This window comes from Panthera uncia, chromosome A2 (genome assembly GCF_023721935.1).
Source record: "Panthera uncia isolate 11264 chromosome A2, Puncia_PCG_1.0, whole genome shotgun sequence".
In the NCBI taxonomy this organism is placed as follows: domain Eukaryota; kingdom Metazoa; phylum Chordata; class Mammalia; order Carnivora; family Felidae; genus Panthera; species Panthera uncia.
In genome coordinates, this window is record NC_064816.1 from 151,930,507 (window position 1) to 151,955,709 (window position 25,203).

The following is a 25,203-nucleotide window of genomic DNA, read 5'->3' on the forward strand; positions in this document are numbered from 1 at the left end:
GTAGAGGTATTACACTGTTAAGTCTTCACATGATATCCACTTGCCCTGACCCTATAAGATAAATTACTTCTATGAATGCTGGCCAGATTAGTGATGTTGCTCTGCTCATGCTCAAAAGGGAAACAGTCAGATTTTCCTGTGTAGCTTCAGAAAGTAAAAAACTTAGGGACGACTTCATTTGCTAAAGCCCCAAAACTAGTGAACACAGTGGGAAACAGACCTCCTTGAAGTGACATTTATAAATCTTATTCCCTAATTCATTTATTTATTTACTCTATTTTTTATTTTTTTTTTTGAGAGAGGGAGGGAGACAAAGTACACTAGCAGAGGAGGGGCAGAGGGAGAGGAGAAAGAGAATCCCAAGCAGGTGGGACTTGACCTCACCACTGTGAGATCGTGATCTGAGCTGAAATCAAGAGTCAGATGCTTAACCAACTGAGCCACCCAGGAGCCCCTATTTACTCTATCATTGATTGAGCACCTGCTATGTGCAGTATACTCTGAACAAGTTATAAAATCAGCACAAACCAAATGATAAAAAGGAAGTGGGAACAAAATTGGAAATCTAAATCAATTAGAAAGTAAAAGTATACGAGACTATGGCTATGGGACTTCCCAAATGAAACAGTCATTCTGGAAAACACATTATTCTGTGGCTGCCATCATAATAGTAAAAACATAGATCTCGCGATCAAAGTTAAATAAAATTGTGTAAAAGTCCAAATGGTGCATGAAATCCTGTGCTCACTTGCACTACTTACCTGAATAGATTTTTCTTTCTGCTTTACAGTGGATTAAAGGAGTTGACATAATGGCTCTGGAAAGGATTGCCAGCTGAGCGAACAGACAGTAAATACCTTAAAACCCCTCTTTCTGTTAAATAAGTAACCCAGATCAGAGTTTGTTCCTCAGCAGCAGTGACTGATACAGATACTGTTGTCAGGGAATGACAGGAAATCAAACATGGGTCACAGAATTCATTCTCCTGGGATTCCCACTCAGCCCACTGACTCAGGTGTTCCTCTTCGGGCTCTTCTCCCTGTTCTATGCCTTCACCCTGCTGGGGAACAGCACCATCCTGGGGCTCATCTGGCTGGATTCCCGACTGCACACCCCCATGTACTTCTTCCTCTCCCACCTGGCTGTTGTTGACATAGCCTATGCCTCAAATAATGTCCCAAAGATGCTGGCGAACCTTCTGAACAAGGAAAAAATGATCTCCTTTGTCCCATGCATAATGCAGACCTTTTTATACATGGCTTTTGCTCACACTGAGTGTCTCATCTTAGTAATGATGTCTTATGATCGATATGTGGCGATTTGCCACCCCCTACGTTACACTGTCATCATGAACTGGAGAGTATGCACGGTTCAGGCTATCATTTCCTGGGCATGTGGCTCCCTGCTGGCCCTGGTCCATGTGGTTCTCATCCTGAGGCTGCCCTTCTGCGGGCCTCATGAAATCAACCACTTCTTCTGTGAGATCCTGTCTGTCCTCAAGCTGGCCTGCGCTGACACCTGGCTCAACCAAGTTGTCATTTTTGCTGCTTCTGTGTTTATCTTAGTCGGGCCCCTCTGCCTGGTTCTGGTGTCCTACACGCGCATCCTGTTTGCCATCCTGAGGATCCAGTCCGGGGAGGGCCGCAGAAAGGCCTTCTCCACCTGCTCCTCCCACCTCTGCGTGGTGGGGCTCTTCTTTGGAAGCGCCATTGTCATGTACATGGCCCCCAAATCCCGCCACCCTGAGGAGCAGCAGAAGATCCTTTCCTTGTTTTACAGCCTTTTCAACCCTATGCTGAACCCGCTGATCTACAGCCTGAGGAACACCGATGTCAAGGGCGCCCTGAGGAGAGTGCTGTGGTTGGAGAGATCAATGTGAGGGATGCCAGAGATGGTCTTGACGGTGGAAGAGTTGTTTTCTATGACATTTGGGGTGATGATAATACAAATGCCTTACAAAAATCTCGTGTATAAGATTCTCAATATTAAAACTATATATTGATCAGATTCTGTCCCTAAGCATGGGGTACTTCCAGACCACAAGGTGTAAGTGGAAAATCACAAAGTACAGGCCATACGAGAATTGTGTAGTGATGAAACACTGGAGCAGAGAGCCATGGACTCCTATGGCCAATCCCCAGAGCTACCTAAGATCCAGTTTCTTTTCTTTTGAGGCTTTTTTTCTCTGACATCTCCCCTTAAGTTCATCTAAGATTTCCATCTCCTTTATTGCTGTAAGTATATGCTAATAATGCCATGATCGATTCTGTACAATAGTACACCTCTAGCAAGACAGAATAAATAGTGACCTTGTTAAGCAGTCCCCTCCTAGGAAATACAGTGAGGACTGTGGGTAGAGCCAACACCCTCATCTGGAACTTAAAGTCTAAGCAGGATGACATTAGTTCTGAAAAATTATGTGCATCAGAGCCTGAGGAGTCTATTCCTGTGAAAAGCAAAGTTTAATTTTATGGGTTTTTTATATGTATATGAGAGGCAGAGAAATATCAGGATCTTTGTTTCATTTTATTTAATTATGCTCCATTTACTTTAAAAGAGTTTGTGTTTAGAATAAATATGAGACTCAGTTATTAGGGAGAGTTGCCTTGTCCAGTGTTCAGGTTACAAAGCCAGATGTAGGTAACAATTGACCATTAGGAGGTTGGCATAAAATGTCACAGAAGCAACAAACTCTTGGAGGGATTTCTTCCAAGGGAGGCCAGCAGCTTAACATGATGTTGTAAACTCACATTTAGAACCACTAGCATGACAAAGTCTGATAAAGATTTGTAGGAACCTCAACAAAATTCTAAGTGATATTATGCTCTAAGTGATATTAATCACTTATTCTGGACCCGAGTGGTCAGAATGATAAGGAAGAGCAATTTGTTTCCTTGTATCCACAAGTTTGGGACCTACGTGGCCAACAGAGTGTGACAACAGGGATTTCTTTAACACGCTCAGTGTGGCGTCTTTTGAATTCTCTTCCTCTCTACTCTGGGATATCACATGCCATTCAGGTGTGTGATATATGTGATTGTACATTATTTCCACTTTCTGTAGGTCTTTCTATGTTTTCCACATCCTCTCGTGTATCATTATCAGTCTCCCTTTTTCTTCTTGCATGAAATTAAGATGCACAGGGAAACCTTTGTCTTCCATTTCTCCCCTAATGCACTATTTTCCTCTTGCTTCTCAAAAAGCCTGGTTGCTGACTATTCTCTTCCTTGACTATTCTGCCTGCTAGTGCATTTGGGCAAAACATTTTGTCTTTAGCCATTATCTTAGTCTCCATATATCCAGAGTATCAGGACATTGCTTGTTCTGTCCTGTTATGCTTGCTCTGCTCCCCCCCCCAAAAAAAAAACTTGCTTTGCTTCCTTCTCCTCCAAAAAAGAATAATTTGAATAAAAAAATATTGGTTCCAAATGTAACAATAAGCACTATGGAGTTACTGCATGACGTATTTTAAAGGTAGAAAGAAGAAAAACAAGCAATATTTTTTATAAAAATAGTGTTTTAACTATACCTAGAAAATTACTATAGTCACTAAAATATGTATACCTTAAATTAAGGTTAAACCAAAAGAAGAAAGAGGAAGAGGTAAATATAGGATAATGTGTCTCACACAAAACATAATCCATAAGTATGAATTCAGAATGTTTCTACAAGGACCCAATAGAAAACTCAGGGGATTGCATTCATTTTTATGTGAGTTCAAAAATACTTGAGAAAAAAATAGATGAGAAAGGCCAAGCTTCTCCCTACATAACTAGTGTAGATGAATAATGAAGAGATGTCCTCCAGCAGGTCTAAAGAGTAGCTCTGACTCAAAAGGAGAAAATAAAAGCAAAACCATATTTTGTTAACAGATAACAGAAAATTCCTGAGTGTATGGGAGATTACCATTAATTGTTTCAGTATTTGAGTTATAGGACTTTATTTTTTTCTTCCAAGATTTTCTTTATTTATTTACTTATTTAAGATTATTTATTTATTTTGAGAGAGAGCATAAGTGGGGAAGGGGCAGAGAGAGAGAGAGAAAGAATCATAAGCAGGCTCTGTGTTGTCAGCACAGAGCTCGATGTGGGGCTCTCCCACAAAGCATGAGATCATGACCTGAACCAAAATCAGAAGTCAGAGGCTTAATCGACTGAGCCACCCAAGCACCCCTCTTCCAAGATTTTATTTAAATTCAAGTTAGTTAAAAAATATAAATAAATTAATAAATAAATTAATTCAAGTTAGTTAACATATAGGGTAGCATTGGTTTCTGGAGTAGAATTTAGTGATTCATCACTTACATACAACACCAGGGCTCATCCCAACAAGTGCTCTCCTTAATGCCCATCACCCATATAGCCCACCCCCCACCCACTTCCCCTCTAGCAACCCTCAGTTTGTTCTCTATAGTTAAAAGTCTCTTATGGTTTGCCTCCCTCTCTGTTTTTATCTTACTTTAGTTTTCCTTCCCTATGTTCATCTGTTTTGTTTCTTAAATTCCACATATGAGTAAGATCATATGGTATTTGTCTTTCTCTGACTGACTTATTTCACTTAGAATAATACACTCTAGTTCCAACCACGTCGTTGCAAATGGCAAAATTTCATTCTTTTTTATGTCTGAGTCATATTCCATTGTATATACATCTTTTTTTTTTTTATATACATCTTCTTTATCCATTCATTGGTCGATGGACATTTGGGCCCTTTCCATAATTTGGCTATTGTTGATAGCACTGCTATAAACATTGGGGTGCCTGTGCCCCTTCAAATCAGTATTTTTATGTCCTTTGGATAAATACCTAGTAGTGCAATTGCTGGGTCATAGGGTAGTTCTATTTTTCACTTTTTGCGAAATCTCCATACTGTTTCCCAGAGTGGCTGCACCAGTTTACCTGATTTTTTTTTTTTTAGCTGTTAACCTTTTTAAGTCTTTATTTCCAGTTCATGTAACATTTGTATATTAATTACATGATAAGCAGTCGTGTTTAAAAAACATATATTTTTGGCATGTGGCTTGTAGAATTTTTTAAAAAGTGATGTTAGATTTGTTTTCTTTTTCTTATGTAGAAAGCAGATGGGTGCTATCAGAGCCTCTCCCTCATCACCATAGTGTAATATCGTTCTTACACCACACTGAAATGTATGCAGAATTGCTTTAGCTTTATTCTTTATTCAGAGGTGTTTCAAATGTACTGGTGCTACCATTTCTTGCACTGAATATATATATATAAACACTCCAAAGTGTATATATGGGGGAAATTTGAGGAGGAAGTAATTCGTAAAAGATGAAGGCTATATCTGTTTATTTTATTTATCTTCAATTTCTTACTGGTTCACTGAAATCCTCACGAGGGTGGGATGAATTTTTCTTGCTGTTCAGTGCTTTATCTTTTTCATCTGTTGTTCTGTGGTCACAGTGACCCGGGCTATGTAGCAGACTTTCCCAAATGTATTGAGTGCAAATAAACAGGTACTTAGCAAGACCTGAAAAAAAAAAAAAAAAAGCGCTAGTCCAGAAACGACAATGCAATACTTTTTTTGAGTATTGGGTTGTTTGTGTTGGGCATGGTGTATGAAGGAAGTAAGCATGGAGTAACTACCTTTTCCTTGGAGGAATCCACATGGAGCGAATTACACTTAAAATAGTCTTCCAGGTTGTTGTTTGTGAGATGCAACTCTGCGTGCCTGGCTGCCCATCTTTCTCTCTCCTCCCACTGAGTGTCAGCCATCAACACGAAGCACACATTCTCTGCCCCTCTGTGCTTTAAGTTGCATGAGGGCTGGGTCTTGTCAGGAAGGCCTGTTGTTTGATAGTGTTTCCTATGACAAGATGGTGGGTTCAGTTCTGGGTAAGGAGTTAACAAATCTATTTGGTACCACATCCAAGTCACATCCTCTTGTGTCTCTCCCTTAATTAGTTCTCAGTAGGAATGATGTAGAAGCTTGTTGTTCAATGATAAATCTGAAAACCCCAGCATATTGTACCTAAGCTTACAGTTTAGATTAACCACATTGGGGCATTTGGATTGTTGATTTCAGTGGCCTACAGTTGCTTGTGCTGTGTGGGTAGGGAGCTTTAAGGGACACTGTGAGCCTAGACCAGGGGGAAAGGGACTTGCTCTTTCCTTTTTGCTTGCTCGTCTTGTCAGGTTGGCTCAATCTCTCTTTAGCTTGCCAGTGGCAGCTGATGTCTGTCACTGCAGCCTTTGTTTTCTTACTTCCCCAAAGTGAGTCTTCCTCCTCCCCCCACCCCCCTGGAGAACAACTGTGCAAGCTGGGGGGCCACCTCCCCTCCGCGGTAGTCTGGACCCTGATTCCTCTGACCTTCTAGATTTTAACTACACCGACCTCTGCCCTAGAGATGGCAGCTGCCCCACACAGCTCCTGCCTGTTTATCACAGAGCTCCATTTTTCCTGTCACCATTTTGTTACGTTAAATTCTCTCTGCTCCTTTTTGCTGTAACCGTTTTATTACATTAAATTCTCTATTGAAATAATATATATGATTTTTCTGTTCCTATGGGATTCCCATCGGATTCAAAGAGAGGTTTATAAAACACTCTGAATTTGGGACATCACTATGAGTGATGACATCAAATATCTAGGCAGGTATGAGAGTTGAAGAACAGAAAATTACTGTAAAATATTTCTAAAATTGCCTGATGTGTTTCAGGGTGATCCAGTTATTATAGGTATGTGTGTATTACCTATACTCTGAATGAAAATGACCAAGACTTTTAGGAATTTTGTTCACTAAGTGAAGGCAAAATGATGAAGTAAAAAAAGAGTGGGCACCAGGTCAGACAATGTTAAAGTATCTCTTTAGAAAGCAAAAGAAGAGAGAAACATGAAAGCCAAGAGGAAGAGTGCTAAAGAGAAAACACAAATGGTAGACAGTCTAAATATCTCAGTAATTACGTTGAATGAAAATAGATTACGTCCTATTTTCACATTGATATTTTTAAACCCATAAAATATAGCTTATATATTGTTTACAAAAGCAACTAAAACACAGTCACACAAAAAAATCTGGGAATAAGGGTCTTGAAGAGCATATCCCTGAACAAATATGTGATAAGTGGAAGCAACAATACAAATGATAGTTTTTTAATAAAACTATTTATTTTTAATAGTTTATTAAATATAGATTAATTTTATAAACAGTTTATTTACCTATAAATAAAAAATAAATTTGCATTCATGTTTATATAAGGCAGAAAGCATTCATTAGCATACAGAGGGTTATAATATACAAATACAGGTAAGAAGCTATCAAGACAGTGTTACAATCATAAATATGTATGTATGTGATGACATAGCTACAGTGTAGAATTAGGGGGAAAACCCCCCAAGGATTATAATGAAAAGATTTGTAAATTTAACTTGTTAGTAAAGGATTTAGCAAATGTTCTCAGAAACAAATTGATAATCCCAAAAAAAAACTAAAAATACAGGCTTTGAAAAACAAAGACCCTGGGATCCAAAGACCCTGGCATCATGATCTGAGCCAAAATCAAGAGTCTAACGTTCAACCAATTGAGCCACCAAAGTATCCCCTTTGTGTTTTAAAAATGAAGTTAATAATGATGAAAGTTCTGAATATCACACTTGAGATGTACAGCTCAAATGGTAGAAGAAAAGCAAATTTATACCTCAGATTACATTTATTAAAAAAATAGGACGCAAAAAGTAAGTTAAATATTCAACCCAGGAAAATGATCAAGAATTAAAGATAGGATGTAATTTATATAACAACAAACTTTATTGATAAAAATGGAGTATGAAGATCATTAAAATATAACCTAATTCTTTTTTTTAAGTTTATTTATTTATTTTGAGAGAGAGAGAGAGTGTGAGCATGAGTTGGGAGGAGCAGAAAAAGAGGGAGAGAGAGAATCCCAAGCAGGCTCCGAGCTGTCAGCATGGAGCCTGAGGCAGGGCTCGACCCCACAAACCCTGTGTGGTAATGACCTGAGCTGAAGTCAAGAGTTGAATGCTCCACCCACCGATTGAGCCACCAGGGCCCCTAAACCTGATTCCTTTTACAAACAAACACCACTAAAACAGATAAGACTGATGAGAAGAACAAAAGAGAAAAGGTCTATATATACAATGTTGGGAATAATAAGTTATATAACCAAAAAGTAGAGATTGAAAAGACAACTCTATGAACAAAATTATTACAATAAAATTTAAGATTAGAAATATCACTAAAACTTCCTTATGTAGAAATAGAAAATCTAGACAGGAAATCTTCAAAAAAATTGATGACCAAAATTATCCTACAATCAGAGAACATTGAGTCATATGGTTTTAAAGGCAAATTTTACCCATCTTCAAGAAATGGCTAATTTGCAGATCATATAAAACCTTTTTGAGAACAGAAAAAGAGGGACAAGTGTCTAGTTCATTTTACAAGGCTAATATGACATTGGCAGCAAAACTGCCAAAGGATTGTAGAAGAAAAGTAATTTATTGAATAAATCTCAAAAGGTAAAATAAATACAAAAAATCTTAAATAATCAGTAAACCAAACAGTATATTCAGTATCAAACAAAAGATATTTTTCATATAAAAAGAACTTAAGGCAAAAACATTTTTTTTTGAGAAAAATAGGACCCTTCTATGCTAGTAGATTTAAAAAAGGAGGAAAAGTAGTAATTTTGTATGTTTAATAAATTGGACCATGAACAAAATACAGGTAATGATGAGTGTTTCTCTCTAGGCACCAGATGCCCTTGGATATTATCAGTAGGAGGGGTAGCATCTTTCCAGCATGTCAGGGTGCAAGCTGGATGCTGGTCACCAGTAAGCCTCTCCCTGAACAGGTGTGATGGAGAAAAGCCCATTTCAGATCTAAGGCAGGTCAGTGCTCTCAGGTTAAAAAATAATCAGTCTGTTGACAATTTTCTTAGTTGGCATGTACATTAAAATAACTTTAACTTAGGAATTATATTTTACCCTGTTTATATTTGTGTATAAGAGTTGATTCAGATAAAAGAACAAAATAAATTTAAATTACAAAGTCACTATTAAATTGACTCTTGTATTCCCCAGAATTATAAGATGCGGTCAGTTAATTTCCATTTTAAGAAGAGAGAAAATGGTGGCTACCTAGGGAAGACCTAGGGGGACCTTGGTTTTCCAGTCCCCTTGAGCTCAGAATCTCTGGAAATTAAAAAATAGAGATTGTTTCCTGCTGAGAGTTTTCCTTCCCTTTCTGCACTCCAGGTAAATCCTACAAAACAGGACTTAACAAGTCCCATTGGGATACCTTATCCTATTTCCTAACTCCTTAACATGTTCCTCATAGCTTCTATAGGTCCTGCTACCTGGTCTTACTTTATAAATTGTATTCCTTGTGGTGATTTGATGAAAAAAAAAAAAAAAGGATGCATGGTCCATCAGATCAGGTGTGGTATAAAACTTAGCCAACACCAGCGAGCATGGGGAAAATATGAGTTTCATCTGTCCTAAATACCACTTAATCTATTTGGCGGTTTAGGGATGTGGCGGGGGAGGGGGGGGGCATTGGAGTTTTTGAAACCGAAATAAAACAAGCTTGTGGTAATTGTGATGTATGAAGGAGCCTGGAAGGCATTCTAATGCGTCTCACATTTAGGATCACGGGCTCCACAATGAGTGAAGAAATCCGCAACAGCAGTATTTTGTCAAGAACATCCTTCTAGAGAAACCAGAGGTAAGTACAGCGAGACCCCCCCTTCCCCGGGAGCAGCAGACCGCGGTGTGACGGACAGGTGTTCATCTCTCCCTACACCGAACACTCAGAAGCATCTTGAGAGGTGGGTGAGCTGAGCAGAGATTAAATCCTCTCTTCTGAAAGAGATTCCTTTGCCCCTGTGGAGAAGTTTTTCTCTTGCAAGAGATCATGGGAAGAAACGAATTTCAGCATTAACTTACAGATGCCATTTACTTTTTTGGGGTGCTTTCACTTCACCCAACTTCTATTGAGTTTGTCATCTCATTTTTAGCTGTGAATCTGAGCCAAGTTTATTACCTAGTCTTTGTTCACTACACAATTTCGAACAGGCTGTACTGAGCAATCATATTTCAAAATACAATTGCTATTGCCTGTCAATGCCAAATTTCTGCTATTGATAGCCTTAGCTAATAGGATAATTTAGATACACCTAATATGTATCATTTCCTCTCCTGCATGTAGTGTTGTTTATTTAAAAAATTTTTTTTAACATTTATTCATTATTTTTGAGAGACAGAAAGAGACAGAACGTCAGCAGAGGAGGGACAGAGAGCAGGAGACACAGAATCTGAAGGAGGCTCCAGGCTCTGAGCTATCAACACAGAGCCTGATGCGAGGCTAGAACCCATGAACTGCGAGATCATGACCTGAGCTGAAATCAGAAGTCCAAAGCCTAACGGACTGAGCCACCCAGGTACCCCGTGTTTCTTGTTTAAATTATAACAGCTGTTTGAGAGATTTTCTTGCAAACCTTTCTATTGCCTCATGAACTTACGGAGTAAGAACTTAAGTAAGTAAGAACTTAAGTAAGAACTTAAGTAAGCACCAAAAAATGAGTTTGTTACAGAAGAAGTGTGTCCTGAAGGTTTTCTTTTTGAAGGTGAAATTTCTTGTGGTGAGTTATTTAAATATAAGAATTACCATCTTTGTGGATGTTTTTAGCAGTCCTGTCATTCCAATCAGGTTATATACACCAGCAGACAGGAACCGTCTTATATGCCCTCAGCTGAGACACGTAGCAGGACATATGGTATGTTTAGTAAATATCTGTGAATTTTATATTTTGTCTTTTAGCTACTTGTAGGTAGGAGGAAAATTGGCCCTCCTACTCTGGTTTATTGTGTGCCTTCATCATATGAAATTTTAGAAACAGCATTGTTATCTCCATTTACTCCAAATATTGCAAGAAAGTCAAAGTGGAAATGGCTAACACTTTTCTACACATTTAGGGCCAAGGAATCCTATAGTTGGAAGGGACGTTAGCATTCTTCTGGGTCAACTTCTCACATAACACAGGAATCCCATCTTGAATAGATGGTTAATCAATTTCTGATTTCAAACATTCACTGACCTAAAGTTCAGCTCTAATAAAACAACCAGCTTCCAAGGAGATTCTTATTTTTTGAACTAAGATAAAATCATCCTTTAATAATTTCTGTTCTGAATTCTGATTCTGTCTTTAAAGCAGGACAAAAGTTTACTCACTTTTGTTTATGAAAGCTTTCAAATACTAACTTAACAGAAAAGTGGATGGGGAACTGATAGGAACTCAATTACGAGTTTTTCTAGGATTCTTATTTTGGTGAAATTCAGATGGATTCTGGACTGAAGATATGGAGTCAGACAGGCAAGAAAACAGGAGGAATGGCTTAAAAGTTACAATGATTCCAACTTCAGAGCACCCACTGTGTGGTGAAAGATTTTTTCTAATTTACTAAGCCACAAAAAATGAAAGATTCATGACAAATAATAATTATCTTTTCACATAGAGTTAAGAAGCTTTAAAATATGTTACTAATACTATGAATACGAATCTATAGTTAGGGCTCTTGCTCTAGCCTTGGATAGGGACAGTACTTTTTAAGTCCTAGGCTATGATCCACCATGAAATCATTCAACTGACATTTCAAAAAAAATTTTTTAAGTCTATTTATTTTGAGAGAGACAGAACACAAGTGGTGCAGGGGCGGAGAGAGAAGGAGAGAGAGAGAATCCCAAGCAGGCTCCATGTGGTCAGTGCTCAGAGCCTGATGTGGGGTCATGAAACTGTGAGATCATGACCTGAGCTGAAATTAAGAGTCAGGCACTGAACTGACTGAGCCACCCAGGAACCCCCTAACCAAAATTCTTACTAAATAATGGAATAGAATAATATAGAAAACACACTGCACGTAATAAGGACTCAAGAGTCCTTAAATTAGTGTAGGAATATAGATAGGTAGGTAGATAGATACAGAATGTAAATATAACATAGAGTATAAGAGGGGTGGTGGGGTAACATCCTGATAATGAGATAGCACAATCAGAATAGAACATCGTGGGTACAAGAGTCAAAAGACAAAGGTCTCCATTTGAAACCTGGCCAGAGTTGTTGCAAACAGCCTGCCATTCTCTCACTTTGTTCAAGATTATGCTGTCAGTGAAGATCACAAGGCTAACAAATAATTTATATATTGAAGGCAAAAACTCATGAGAAAACCTGATGGAAGCTTTTCTGACATTCACCTTATCCTTCTTCCCATCCTCATATTCTAGATATATTCTAGCTAAGAGACATCAGTACAAATTCACACGTATGGAGATATGCATACTGCAATCTGAGAATATGCATGGGCAAACCTCTGATAGAATCATTCCAAACTGAGGAAAGTACCCGCTCCTATGAAGACCACTTAAGTATTAACATTTGAACCGTGATGAAAGTTGGTTTGGAAAGAAACATAAGATTTACTGAATACTATTAATTTTTTTAAACATTTATTTATTATTGAGAGACAGAGAGACACAGAGCATGAGCAGGGGAGGGCCAGAGAGCGGGGGAGATGCAGAATCTGAAGCAGGCTATAGGCTCTGAGCTATTAGCACAGAGCCCGACGCAGGGCTCGAACCCACAAACTGTGAGATCATGACCTGAGCCGAAGCCGGTCACTTAACCAACTGAGCCACCCAGGCATCCCAGATTTACTGAATATTTTAACAGAATATTAGCATTTAGCTTATTGAAGTGAAAAAATTTCCTTCTGTTTCATTTGGAATGCATAATTTTCACTTAGTAAGTAACTAATAGGACAAAAGCATCCTTGAAGATATTTTCTTAGGAAATAAACAACGACAAACATAGATCCATCATGTTTAAACCCTTCCCTCAGGCATTCAGGCTTGGGAGCCCCACTGTCTCACACAGAAATGGGGAGAAATAAGACCTCTGTCACAGAGTTCATCCTACTGGGATTTCCTCTCAACTCAAGGATTCAGATGCTTCTCTTTGGGCTCTTCGCCCTGTTCTATGCCTTCACTCTGCTGGGGAACGGGCTCATCCTGAGACTCATCTGGCTGGACTCCAGACTGCACACCCCCATGTACTTCTTCCTCTCCCACCTGGCCATCGTCGACATAGCCTATGCCTGCAACACGGTGCCCCAGATGCTGGTAAACCTCGTGAATTCAGACCAGCCCATCTCCTTTGCTGGCTGCATGACACAAACCTTTCTGTTCTTGAGTTTTGCTCATACTGAATGTCTTCTCCTGGTGGTGATGTCCTATGATCGGTATGTGGCCATCTGCCACCCGCTCCGATATTCTGTCATCATGAGCTGGAGAGTCTGCATCACCCTGGCATTGACTTCCTGGATTTTAGGAGTTCTCCTAGCCCTAGTACATCTAGTGTTACTCATACCATTGCCCTTCTGTGGACCCCAGAAAGTTAACCACTTTTTTTGTGAAATTATAGCTGTCCTCAAACTTGCTTGTGCAGATACCCACATTAATGAGACTATGGTTTTGGCTGGGGCAGTATCTGTGTTGGTAGGACCATTCTCCTCCATTGTGATATCTTACATTTATATTTTATGTGCCATCCTAAAGATTCAATCAGGGGAGGGGCGCCAGAAAGCCTTCTCCACCTGTTCATCCCACCTCTGTGTGGTTGGACTCTTTTATGGCACAGCCATTATAATGTATGTTGGGCCCCGTAATGGGAACCCCAAGGAGCAGAAGAAATATCTCCTCCTGTTCCACAGCCTTTTCAATCCCATGCTCAATCCTCTGATCTATAGTCTGAGGAACAAAGAAGTCAAAGCTGCTCTGAAGAGGATGCTTGAAAAAGAGCGAACTTCATGAAAATCTGTAGAATAATAAAATAACTGAGTTTAAAGGGACCCGAGAAATCATCTCATCCAATATTTACCAGGATTCATAAACATGCTCAAGGGCATCCTTTTCATCTTCACACTTTCCTAGCTCCCAAGAAAGCTCATTCTACTTTCCTCCCTCTGGCATCGCAAGTCAATGCTACACAAGAAAATGAAAATAACTTCTGACCAGCTGAATAGTGGACATACTTGTAATATAATTATATTAAATATTCTGAATGAATGGAAATAAATTTGTATATTTTTCTGCCATCAGGACTCAGAGACAACATTTTATAAAATAAAGGAAGGTATTGGCAGAATGTTTAAGATACAGCAATTAGCAGAGATTGATACATAGTAATTTCAATATTTGAAATCCAGCAGTTGTCTACTCTTTCAAAAATAGTTCTGCAATTAAAATACAATTCCTATATAAATTCCCGTGATAGTAATGCTTTCTAAGGCATAATCAATTTAAGTTAGGAAGAGCATGAGCCATGGCTTCATGGGATAGAGAATGAAAAATATAACTGTGACGCCACGACCAACAAGAAAAACACAAAAGATGTCTGGCTAGTAAATATAAGGACACGGTAAGAACTTGGGCCATATAATCCTGAACCATATTCCAAAAGTTATGGTTATTCTGAAAGATCAAGTCAGGTACTTGGGAAGCAAATGCTATGCAAGTTGGTTTGTGGCCCTTAATCATACATACCATGTGGTAAGGTTTCATTGTCTGACAAGCAAGTAATTAGCTGTCTTGGACTGAGTTGTGTTCACTCAAAATTAATATGTTGAAGTCATGGCATTGTAATACTTCAAAGGGGGATGTTTTGGAGATCGGGTTTTATGGAGGTAATTATATCAGTGTGAGATGTTTAAAGTAAGCCTATCCCAACAGAGCTGATGTCCTTATAAGAAGAGATTAGGACACAGATATAAACATGTGAAGACACAGGGAGAAGACTGCCATCGACAAGCCAAGGAGAGAGACCTTGGCAGGAATCAACCCTGTCCACACTGAAATCTCAGACTACTCACCCTCTAGAACTGTGAGAAAATAAACTTCTATTGTTTATGCAGACCAGTGTGTGATAGTTTAATATGGCAGCCCTAGAAAACTAATATATTATCTCAGAGGTAGAACAGAGAATCAAATGAATATAATTAGCAGAGGGCCAAACATTGTCAAGTACAAGTCAGTTACCAAAGATAACATTTAAGCAGCTACTGGAAAATTCTCCGCTATGGGAAAAAAATGACAAACAGAGAGTTTATTTCAAGTCTGGAAAGTAAAATCTTTTTTCTTAATTGTAAAAGTCTTTTATTGAGGTCTTTGGAAAAAATAAATCTATAGTATCATTGTATGAAAGTAATATTAGATATTTTCAGGTTAATTTTCACTTAGTGAAAGCACAATGATCACAGGAAAATTATTTATAAATTTGCCCAAGCAATGCATTTTTATGAGACTCTCTCAAAGAATCATATAAGCAAAATTTATCTTAAAAATTAATTAAAGCTGTGTGAAAATAAATACCATTATGGACAATATGGATATATGTGATCATATATATATTAATATGTTAACATAGTATTAATATATATACTTATTTATATATATTCCTTCAAAAAATATAAGCACTGGTCAACAGAAATAATGTAGCAACGATCTCCAAAAATCTTCTGCTCCATAAAGAAAAAAGTACTCTGACAAATTGGTATAAATTGACTGTTTAAGAACTCTGGGGGGAAAAAAGAGGCAACAATCTGGGGAGTGTTTATGCAAGAAACACTGCTGACCTTGTTAAGAACAGTGAGTTTTGGGATGGTTCAACTTGCTGTGTTTCCATCACTTTCTCCCCAGCTCTGCAGAATCCTCGAAAAGCAACAGCCCTACACTCATAGTGGAAATCAGCATCTCTGCAGCCTCTGGAGAGGGAGAATAAGGTTTAAGCAATATAAGAGCAAAGAAGTAAATAAATCTCTAGTATCATTCTACAAAACTAATTTTGGGTTAATTTTCACTTTATGAAAGCATGATGATCACAGGAAGGTTATTTATAAACCATTGAAATTAAGTTGATTTAACCTAAACCATATTATTATAAATTAAAATGCTGATCATAAGCCCAAGGGGCAGCCACTAAGAAAATAACTCAAAAAATATACAGTGCACTACAAAATATTTGACAAAAAGGGGCCAGTAATGAAGGAATGAACAGAGGAACAAAACATCATAACATCTAATATGACAGCAAATAACAGTTAAAGTATAAATGGTAATGTTAGGATTAGAATTTAGGTAGACCATGAATCCTGTACTCTTAAACTCTAATCCAAATTGTAGAATTAAGACTAAATTTTGTCAACCTCTGAGAATACAATGAGCACTTTACATGTTTAATTAGCAGTGTAAAAATATATATAAAGTAATATTGATCACCAAAGAGAGGGAAGAGAAGAGAGAAAGAGAACAGAAGGGATAGGTATATAGAAGTGCATTTTTAAACGTATTCTATGAAACAGTCTCTACATAAAGCAGGCACTCTCAACGACAGAGAGAAGGCATGAGAGGGAAGCTTACAATTGGAGTCTTTTCAGTGCCTTTAATGATGATGGATTTACTCTCTTGAGATAGGAGGTCAGTGGACACTGCTGATTCACAGGGATGTGTACTAGGCAAACATTCAGTCCAGAACACTGTATTTGGGAAGAGGCCTGGCAGGACATTTTAATTTAAGTGTTATTAGCATGTAAAATCCTTGGGACCAAGGAGGCGCCATAGAAAGTGGTCAGAAAATAGATACAAAGAACAAACCTTGAAAAATGCCAGTGTTCATAGACATGGGAAATGAAGAGAAACCAGCCAAGGAGACAGAGAAGGAAGAGCCAGAAAAGTAGAAGGACCACTGGTTGGGGTGGGAGGAGGCAGAATATCATGACAGTCAAGGGAAAGGAGTGTTTCAAAGAGGGAGCAATGGACTGTGTTAAATGCTGCTGGCAGGTCAAGTCAGATAAGGAGAGAGAACCGGTCGTTGGGTTTAGCAAAGTCAAGATAATTGGTGAGAAAAACGGTCTCACATTTGACTAGATATGTTTAAAGGAACAGGAGCAAAGGCATTTGAGACAAATGGCGGGAGAACAGTTCTTGAGTAGGCGGGAGGGCTGGATTCCTGGCCTAAGTGGCAGACTGTCCTTCATGATGGACAACCCAGTAACTTCGCAGTAACAGCCGAGGAGCTGGGGAAGAAGTGCAGGTCCAGGAACTCCGTCAATGTGTTAGGGTTGTGCAAGTTCTTGTTTGATTCTTTTGTGTCCTCAGTCACTGTCAGTCAGTAGCTGGGACTGTTGAGTGGGAGGACTCATGGGAGGCTTAAAGAGAGAAAATATGAGGGAAAAATCACCTGGCGAGGAGACTAGAGAAACAGGAAACAGGAAGCGCTCTGGTAGCATCAAGGGTCAAATTGATGTGAATACTCATGAATTTAAAGGGGTCTGAGTCATCTGGGTTTTGTGTTTTCCTCCAGATGTGTGGAGGTGGACAGAGACATTCATTGTTGAAATTCAGTCTAACACCTAAAGGCTTAGCACAGAGACACTAAAATTACCTCCCTAAAGTGTGTGATGGAAAAATAAATGTTAAAAAAAGGAAGAAATATTTAGGGAGTGGCTTGCAATAAAAGGAAGACAAGAAAGCACGGAGGGAATAAGGTTCAATCTCTGTGAGTTTCCATGTAAAACTAAGTATTTGCAATGGGAATTTTTTATAATTCACTTTACAGTAATACTATTCAGCAAAGATTGTTCACTCCCTGGGGAGGATCTAGTCCTTTGACTATAGGTGCTTCTTTAACAAGCCCCCGGGGAGTGGGGGGCACACTTACACCGTAACATTTAAACCATTCCAAAACGGGACATGGAACCAGGCACACTTGAAGATCAAGTACATAAGACGTCCAAATACTTGAGGCTTCTTGTACTGTGTGACGTAAGCCATGAAATATGACTTGTATCTGCTACATTTCAGGCCAAGGTCCTCCTGAGTAGGATCACTCATGCCATTCTCCCTGAGTTCTCACTTTTCTGCATAAATAGGTGCACACACACATACCCACACGGATGATAAAGCTGGAGAACTCTGGGCAGGTTTTATACTAGTCTGTAGGGAAGACAATGTGTGAAGACGCTTTGTAATGTGTTCCCTGGATGCACAGGTATGCCTCTGTGAATTGGGGTGGTTGTAGGTGATCAGAGTACAACGCCCTCATATCCAGATGTGTCTTGAACACTCCTGAGTACTGTCCTCTTGGTCAAGGTAGAAAGGATATCTGTGTCTCCTCATCCACCAAACCTGCTCCAGGGAGTCGGCGACTCATTCCCTCATCTCTGTGAGTTTTCCTGTACATTCAAGCCCAGTTTAAGAGCTACACCAGAAATAGCATTCCCCTTTGTACAAATCATTATATATAAAGCTGGTTGATGGTTAACACAAGAGCAAGCCAGGAGGCTGGCAGAAATCGTCAGGTTTAAAAAGAAGGAACAGTCTCCTTTGTGAAGACCTCTTTCTCCCACTATGTTGCGGGGTGGGGGGGTGTCCTCACAGTATCACCTGGCATTCATGCTGTCACAACCCCTCCCCAGTCACACCTATGGGAAGTCACACCTGGTAGAATTAGATATCTGTGACTCATGGTATCAAACAGAAAGGAGCCTAAGAAGGATCTAATCCTTTAGCCTCCTTTTATAATTGGAGAAGATGAAGCCAGAGATCTTCTGCAATTTTCCTTGACCTGTCATTTCTTCCCCAACTGAGCTACCTGCTCCTACTACAGCTTAGAGATATTTTCCAACCAGGAAAGTGAGAACACTGGGGCTTCTTTTATAAGCCTCCCAGGAGGGAGGTGTTGGTCAGTGGCAGGGACACATCCTATACCTATTTTACAAAGTTCCATTATTATTTTTTCTTTATCAGTGAAGCTGGGAGAGGTGCCTGATTCGCTTATTCTTATTTGGCGTTCCAGGCTTACTGTTCAGGGATGGGAGTCCTCATCCTAGGGAAACTCTTTGTCAGATCCTAGAATGGAATTATGTGACCACTATTGTCACTTAGTAAAGTTTAGAGGAAAGTACAGCTCATGGAAATGTAGTAAAAGCCACTACTACTAAACGATTTCACCTCTGTTCTGTGTCTGGCACCATGTTCAGTGACAACATTTGCTTTATAAAATTTAAAGAATTTAAATGAGCTCTTTATTAAGTCACTTTTGAGAATTGCTTCTTTTTTAATTTTTAAAGTTTATTTCTATTTTTTTTTTTTTTTTTTTTTGTGAGAGTGCACATGTGAGCTGGGGAGAAGGGCAGAGGGAGAGAGATAGAGAGAGAAAGAATCTTAAGCAGACTCTACACTCAGTGTGCAGCCCAACACGGGGCTGGATCCCACACCCTGGGATCATGACCTCAGCCAAAGTGAACACTCGGACATTCAACCAACTGAGCCACCCAAGGGTCCCAAAAAGTGTTTTTTTAAAAAAAAAAAAAAGCAAAAATGTGTTGTTCTTAAATTTTAAAAATTCAAAAAGAAAAAAAGTAAGAGAATCCACATCAGTGTGTTTAATATTGTAATGAGAAAATCTTTTCTTTGGATTCTGTGTAAGAAATATCTGCAGCTCTAAGATCCTCTAATTTGTATTCTGGCAAGTTTGTTCTCCCCTTTCACATTTAGATCTAAAACCTACCTGGAGTTTATTTTGTGTATTAGGTGTAGTAGGGGCCATGTTTTAATTTTGTTCCACGTTAGATAGTTAACTGACCTGGCATCATGTATCACAAATACCAGTGCCACCTTTGCTGTAGATCATATGAGTGCACTTGAATGTGCATGCATGAGTGTGTGTGTGTGTTTCCGAATTTCTGAGTCAATCAAGTTGTTCCATTGATCTGTTTGTTTTGCCCAATACCACATTGACTTAATCACTGTGACTTTGTGATAAGTATTGGTAGTTGATGGACTAACTCCTTTTACCTCATTCTTCCTTCTCAAGATTCCCATTGCTATCCTTGACCTTTTGCATTTTCATATAACATTTACAGTAAGATTATTAATTTCCACATGTAAAAAAAAACCTGGTGGGATTCCGATTTGAATTTCATTGAAGGTATAGATCAGTTTGGAGAGATTTGGAACTTTACAAATTTTCCAATCTATAAACACACACACACACACACACACACACACACACACACACACACATCCTTCATTTTGTGCATTGACCTTGAATTCAGAGTTTTACAAAATCACTCATTGATTTCAATAATTTATCTATAAATTTTTAAAAATGTTCTACATACATAATTGTGTTTTTGTGAATAATGACATTTTATATTCTCCATTTTAATTCTTATGCCCTTTGCTTTTTTCTTTTCTGCTTTATTTCTGGCTAGTTATAGAGTCAGTGCTAACTAGACATTAGTGTAAGTGGAGCACAGTAAGCTTGTTTCCTAACTCAGAGAAAAAGCTTTTACTATTTCATTAATTAGGTATAATATTTCTATAGGTTTTGTAAATACTCTCTCTCAGATTAAGGTCCTTTTCTTTTTATTACTTATTTTTTGAGAAGGGGGGAGAAGGGGCAGAGAGAGGGAAAGAGAATCCCAAGCAGGTTATGACCTGAGCTGAAATCAAGTCAGATGCTTAACTGACTGAGCCGCCCAGATTCCCCTAAAGTTCTTTTCTATTTGAAGTTTGCTAAGTCTTTTTTTAGGAAATGGCTCCTGAATTTTATCTTGTTGGTGGATTTTTTTTCCCAATTAGTATTGTACAGTATCTCCTCTGTGCCAATAGATGCTTTGGAATGGTATTACGTATTTATGTGGCCAAGGACTTGTTTTGTCATTTTTCTCTTTTTTCCCCTTTTTTTCACTTAATTTTTTAGCCTTTGTATATGTTTGTGTGTGAGAGAGAGACAGAGAGACACAGAGAGAGTTTGATTTATGTTTGAGTGGTTTAGGTATGATTCTTGAAGGGTTTTGTAACTTGTTTTTCTGATTTCCATCTAATATGATTAACTCTGTCTTTTAGTGACATATTTACATGTAACGTGATAATATATATATATACATTGATTAATGCCAGCTTATTTTGTGTTTTCAATCAAAATTTTATTTGTTTCTTTCTCCTTTTTTCCCTTCTGCCTGCTGCTGGATTGATAATGTTTTTAATCTATTTTATTTGCCTTATAATTTTGGAAACTGTAGATTTTATGTCTGTTTTTGATGATTTTCATTAATTGGTAACATCCAAGTTTAATAAATTATTCTAAAAAATTTAAAGCCACTGGGGTTTCAATTCTTATCAAGAATCTCAGCACTTGCCACTTATCAAACATCCCTTCCTTGTTTAGTTAGTATTTTTAAAAGATTTCATCTCACCTCTTCAAAATACCAAAATAATTATTTTATAACCCACAGGCTATAAAATTTACCAGCATAATTTTTCAAGTGCTGTGTCAATATTGTTTGTGTATTTTGATTTACCTCTAGTTCGCTTTTATTCTTCCTGAGGAATATACTTTAATAGTGTACTAGGAAGGATCTGTAGGTATCAATACCCTTCTTATTTGTATATCCAATAATGCGTCACTTTGCTCTCATTCATTAGAGAGAGTTCTTGAAGATACAAAATTTTGGAACATCAGCTTACCTCTTTGGCACATTAAAGGCAGTAGCTTATGTCTTCAGACCCTTTCCTGCCGTCAGCGGCCATTGAATTGTCGTTCCTATGTATTTCAGTGTTTTTACCTTTGGTAACTCTTAGTACTTCCTCTTAATCCCGGAAAAAGTAAATGATAAAACAGTCTAACAAAAGTTGCTGAAGACACAAATGAAATTATTGCTGCTATGACAAAATCATGAAACCTATGAATGAAATAAAAAGAGCACTATAATGAATCAAGAACAATGTGTATGGTAAGAATCACCTTTAAAGTCTTAGGAAGGAAAAGTAAAGTCATTTAAATTTTTAAAAAATTAGGTAGATGGGATAAATGTTAACCTGGTGTCAGTCATAGAGTAAACGTACAATTAGGGTATAGTTATGAAAAAATCTATCACGTGGTGAAGAGAAAAAGAAAAACAATCTGAAAGGATTTTGGAAGGGACATAAGTTGATTGACTACACATCGATTGAATAAAAGACCCACAGGGTCTAGATACAGTGAAATGTAGGCGATGGAGGAAAGACGACAGTTGGAGAGACAATTGTTAAGAACTTGCAATCACTGGGAATTTTTATTTATCCTATTCTGTTATCAGAATACATTTTTTTATCTGAAGATTCACATATTCTTCAGTAATGAAAAATACCTCATTTTGCTTGACTGTACATTTAATTTTTGCACTCCTTAAGTGGAATGCATTTTTTTTTTTTTTTATCATTTAAGGATTTAGGTCTAGTTTGAATTTTTGAGTTCTATTTTGAGTTGATTTCGTGAAATCTCTTCAAGTATTATATCTTCACTGTTCTCTCCATTCTTTTGCTCTGGAAACTTTATCACGTCTAAGTTTAGCTGCTCAGTCGATTAATCATGTCTCAAGACTGCACCTTCAAAATGGTACCCCTTTGTTTGTCTGTATTAACATCTGGGAGGGTTCTTAAATGTGACCTTCCAATGCACTATTTCTCTCTTTAATGTGAGGTCTGGAAATGATCTTCCTTATTGGTTACAAAATGATGTGGCATCATGTCTTATTTCAAATGTGTGTGCTTGATCCATTTTATACACTCTTTTTTTATGGGCTACCTTATTCATTTTTCTTAATTTATCAAGCATTTTAGTAATTGTTATGCCTTTATTAATTTATTGGAGCATCCTAACCATTCTTGGAGTCTTTGGGAGATTGTGCCATAGCTTTATTAAATCTTGAGTGAATTCCAAGTTCCAAATGTTTACTTTGTTTTTCCTATTTAGCAGGACTTATTTTTCCCAAAATAAGTGTTTAGGCACACCTGCTGAGTGAAAGATTTTTTTTTAGCATGGTTTTTTGCTTTTTCCACCTTTTCTTTCTCTCTGTCTTGTAATTTTGAATTTTTGTTATTCTTCACCCCAGCTCCATGAGCCCTGCATATACAATATATAAAATGTAATATGTAATATAATAGTGTCTCAGGCTCTGGTGATCTAATGAGAGACCCAGGAAGCATATTGTCTTCTTTGTAGTCACCTTATCCAGCAGCCCAATAGCTGTTTTAAACTTCTTCTTATATCCAAGCCCTTAGGATTGAACGATTGTATTAGTATATTCCATCTCCCAAAACTTGCCTTGACTCTGTAAGAGCTGAGTTCCGGGTGTAACTTTCTGCCTTCACACTTGGAGCATACATGTTTCTGATTCATTTCTGGCATTGTGGGAATGACCTCATTTTAAACTCTGGATATCTATTTGGGGGGTTGTATTTTATATTTTGATTTCTCATCTTCATGTGTTTGAAGTAGAGGAAGGCTGAGGAACCCCTCTTGAGCACAGGTCTTTCTTCTTAACTAAATATACAACCAATAGTGTAAATGCAATGATAACATTGTTAGTGTCTGTTATTATTGTTAATAGTATTTCTGGGAGAAAATAGAAATTAGTGGAAGTGGAGGTAAATGGAAGAGAATCTGACTCTATCTCCTTATTAGCTGCAGCTGATTATTGCTTACAGTGAATTTCAAGAAATGACATTTCTTCTATTTGTTAAACAGTAGCCAGAGACTCCAATTTTTATGTGAAGCCTACTAATTTTTAATATCGGTAAATAACTAAATTTGTTAAATGTCTCCAAAAGCCAAATGGACAGGTCAACACCACAGACTTTGGACTGGATTGGATCCATGAATTACTGATTTGTGGCCCCTGCATAAATTCTCACTCTGTATGAACAGATCATTCCTTTCTCCTTTTCTACCCCTCAGCTCCAAAACTCCTATCCTACGTGTGGCATTGTGTCTGTGTGTCAAAAGAACATGGGAAGCAATCAGACATGGATCACAGAAGTCATCCTGCTGGGATTCCAGGTTGACCCCAAACTTGAACTTTTCCTCTTTGGGTTCTTCTTGCTATTCTATAGCCTCATGCTGATGGGAAATGGGATGGTCCTGGGGCTCATCTGCTGGGATTCTACACTGCACACCCCCATGTACTTCTTCCTCTCAAACCTGGCCATTGTCGACATGTCCTATGCCTCAAGCATTGTCCCCAAGATGCTGGCAAATCTTACAATGCAGAAGAAAACCATCTCCTTTGCTCCATGCCTACTTCAGACTTTTTTGTATTTGGCACTTGCTGTCACAGAGTGTACAAGTTTGGTGGTAATGTCCTATGATAGGTATGTGGCCATCTGTCACCCCCTACATTACGCTGTCATCATGAGCTGGAGAGTGTGCACTATCCTGGCTGCCACTTGCTGGATATTCAGCTTCCTCTTGGCTCTGGTCCATTTACTCTCATCCTGAGGTTGCCCTTTTGTGGGCCACAAACAATCGACCACTTTTTCTGTCAAATCATGTCAGTATTCAAATTGGCCTGTGCTGACACTAGACTCAACCAAACTGTTCTCTTTGTGGGCTCTGTGTTTGTTTTAGTGGGGCCCCTCTGCCTGGTGCTGGTGTCCTACACGTGCATCCTGTTCGCCATCCTGAGGATCCAGTCCTCTGAGAGCCAAAGAAAGGCCTTCTCCACCTGCTCCTCCCACCTCTGCGTGGTGGTGCTCTTCTTTGGAAGTGCCATTGTCATGTACATGGCCCCCAAATCCCGCCATTCTCAAGAACAAAGAAAGATACTATCATTGTTTTACAGCCTTTTCAACCCTATGCTAAACCCACTGATCTACAGCCTGAGGAATGCTGAGGTGAAGGGTGCCCTGAGGAGATTTCTGAGGAAGAAGACATCAGTGTGAGAGAAGGTTTGGAGTATTCCAAGCCTGTGAGTTTTCCTCATGGTTCTGGGTCTTTGAATGCCCTTTTGAGTCCCTTAATTTAACAAACTCAGTAGTCTTTATCTTTGGATTTCTTATAAAATGAGAATATAAATACTCTAACCATTTAAGCCATTAATACAAAACCTGAGATAAACATTATGAAACAGAAAATTGCAGTCTAATCCTATTCATGAACAGAGATGCAAATATCTTAAAGAAAATATTAGTAAAATAAGTCCACAAAATAATATTACATTTTGATAAAGTTTTTATCTTCCAAATGCAAGAATTGCCTAACATTAAAACAATGAAAATAATTCACCACATTAAAAAGATATATATCAGTAGATCCAAGAAAGTGTTTGACAAAATTCAACATCAAT

The 25,203-nt window shown here is 38.3% G+C and overlaps 3 protein-coding genes across 3 annotated transcripts; all 3 read left to right on the forward strand.

Annotated features, from left to right (window-relative positions):
- The first annotated feature begins 849 nt into the window (after positions 1-849).
- Positions 850-1,941, forward strand: LOC125930244 (olfactory receptor 2A5). Its single transcript, XM_049642014.1, has one exon. The coding sequence runs from the start codon at positions 947-949 to the stop codon at positions 1,877-1,879; it is 933 nt and encodes a 310-aa protein (XP_049497971.1). The 5' UTR covers positions 850-946; the 3' UTR covers positions 1,880-1,941.
- Positions 1,942-12,910: 10,969 nt separating this feature from the next.
- Positions 12,911-13,846, forward strand: LOC125930259 (olfactory receptor 2A25-like). Its single transcript, XM_049642028.1, has one exon. The coding sequence runs from the start codon at positions 12,914-12,916 to the stop codon at positions 13,844-13,846; it is 933 nt and encodes a 310-aa protein (XP_049497985.1). The 5' UTR covers positions 12,911-12,913.
- A 10,021-nt stretch (positions 13,847-23,867) lies between these two features.
- LOC125930246 (olfactory receptor 2A12-like) lies at positions 23,868-24,799 on the forward strand. The gene is given in 2 exon segments (XM_049642016.1): positions 23,868-24,339; positions 24,342-24,799. Coding segments are annotated over 2 exon segments (930 nt in total).
- The last annotated feature ends 404 nt before the right edge of the window (positions 24,800-25,203 follow it).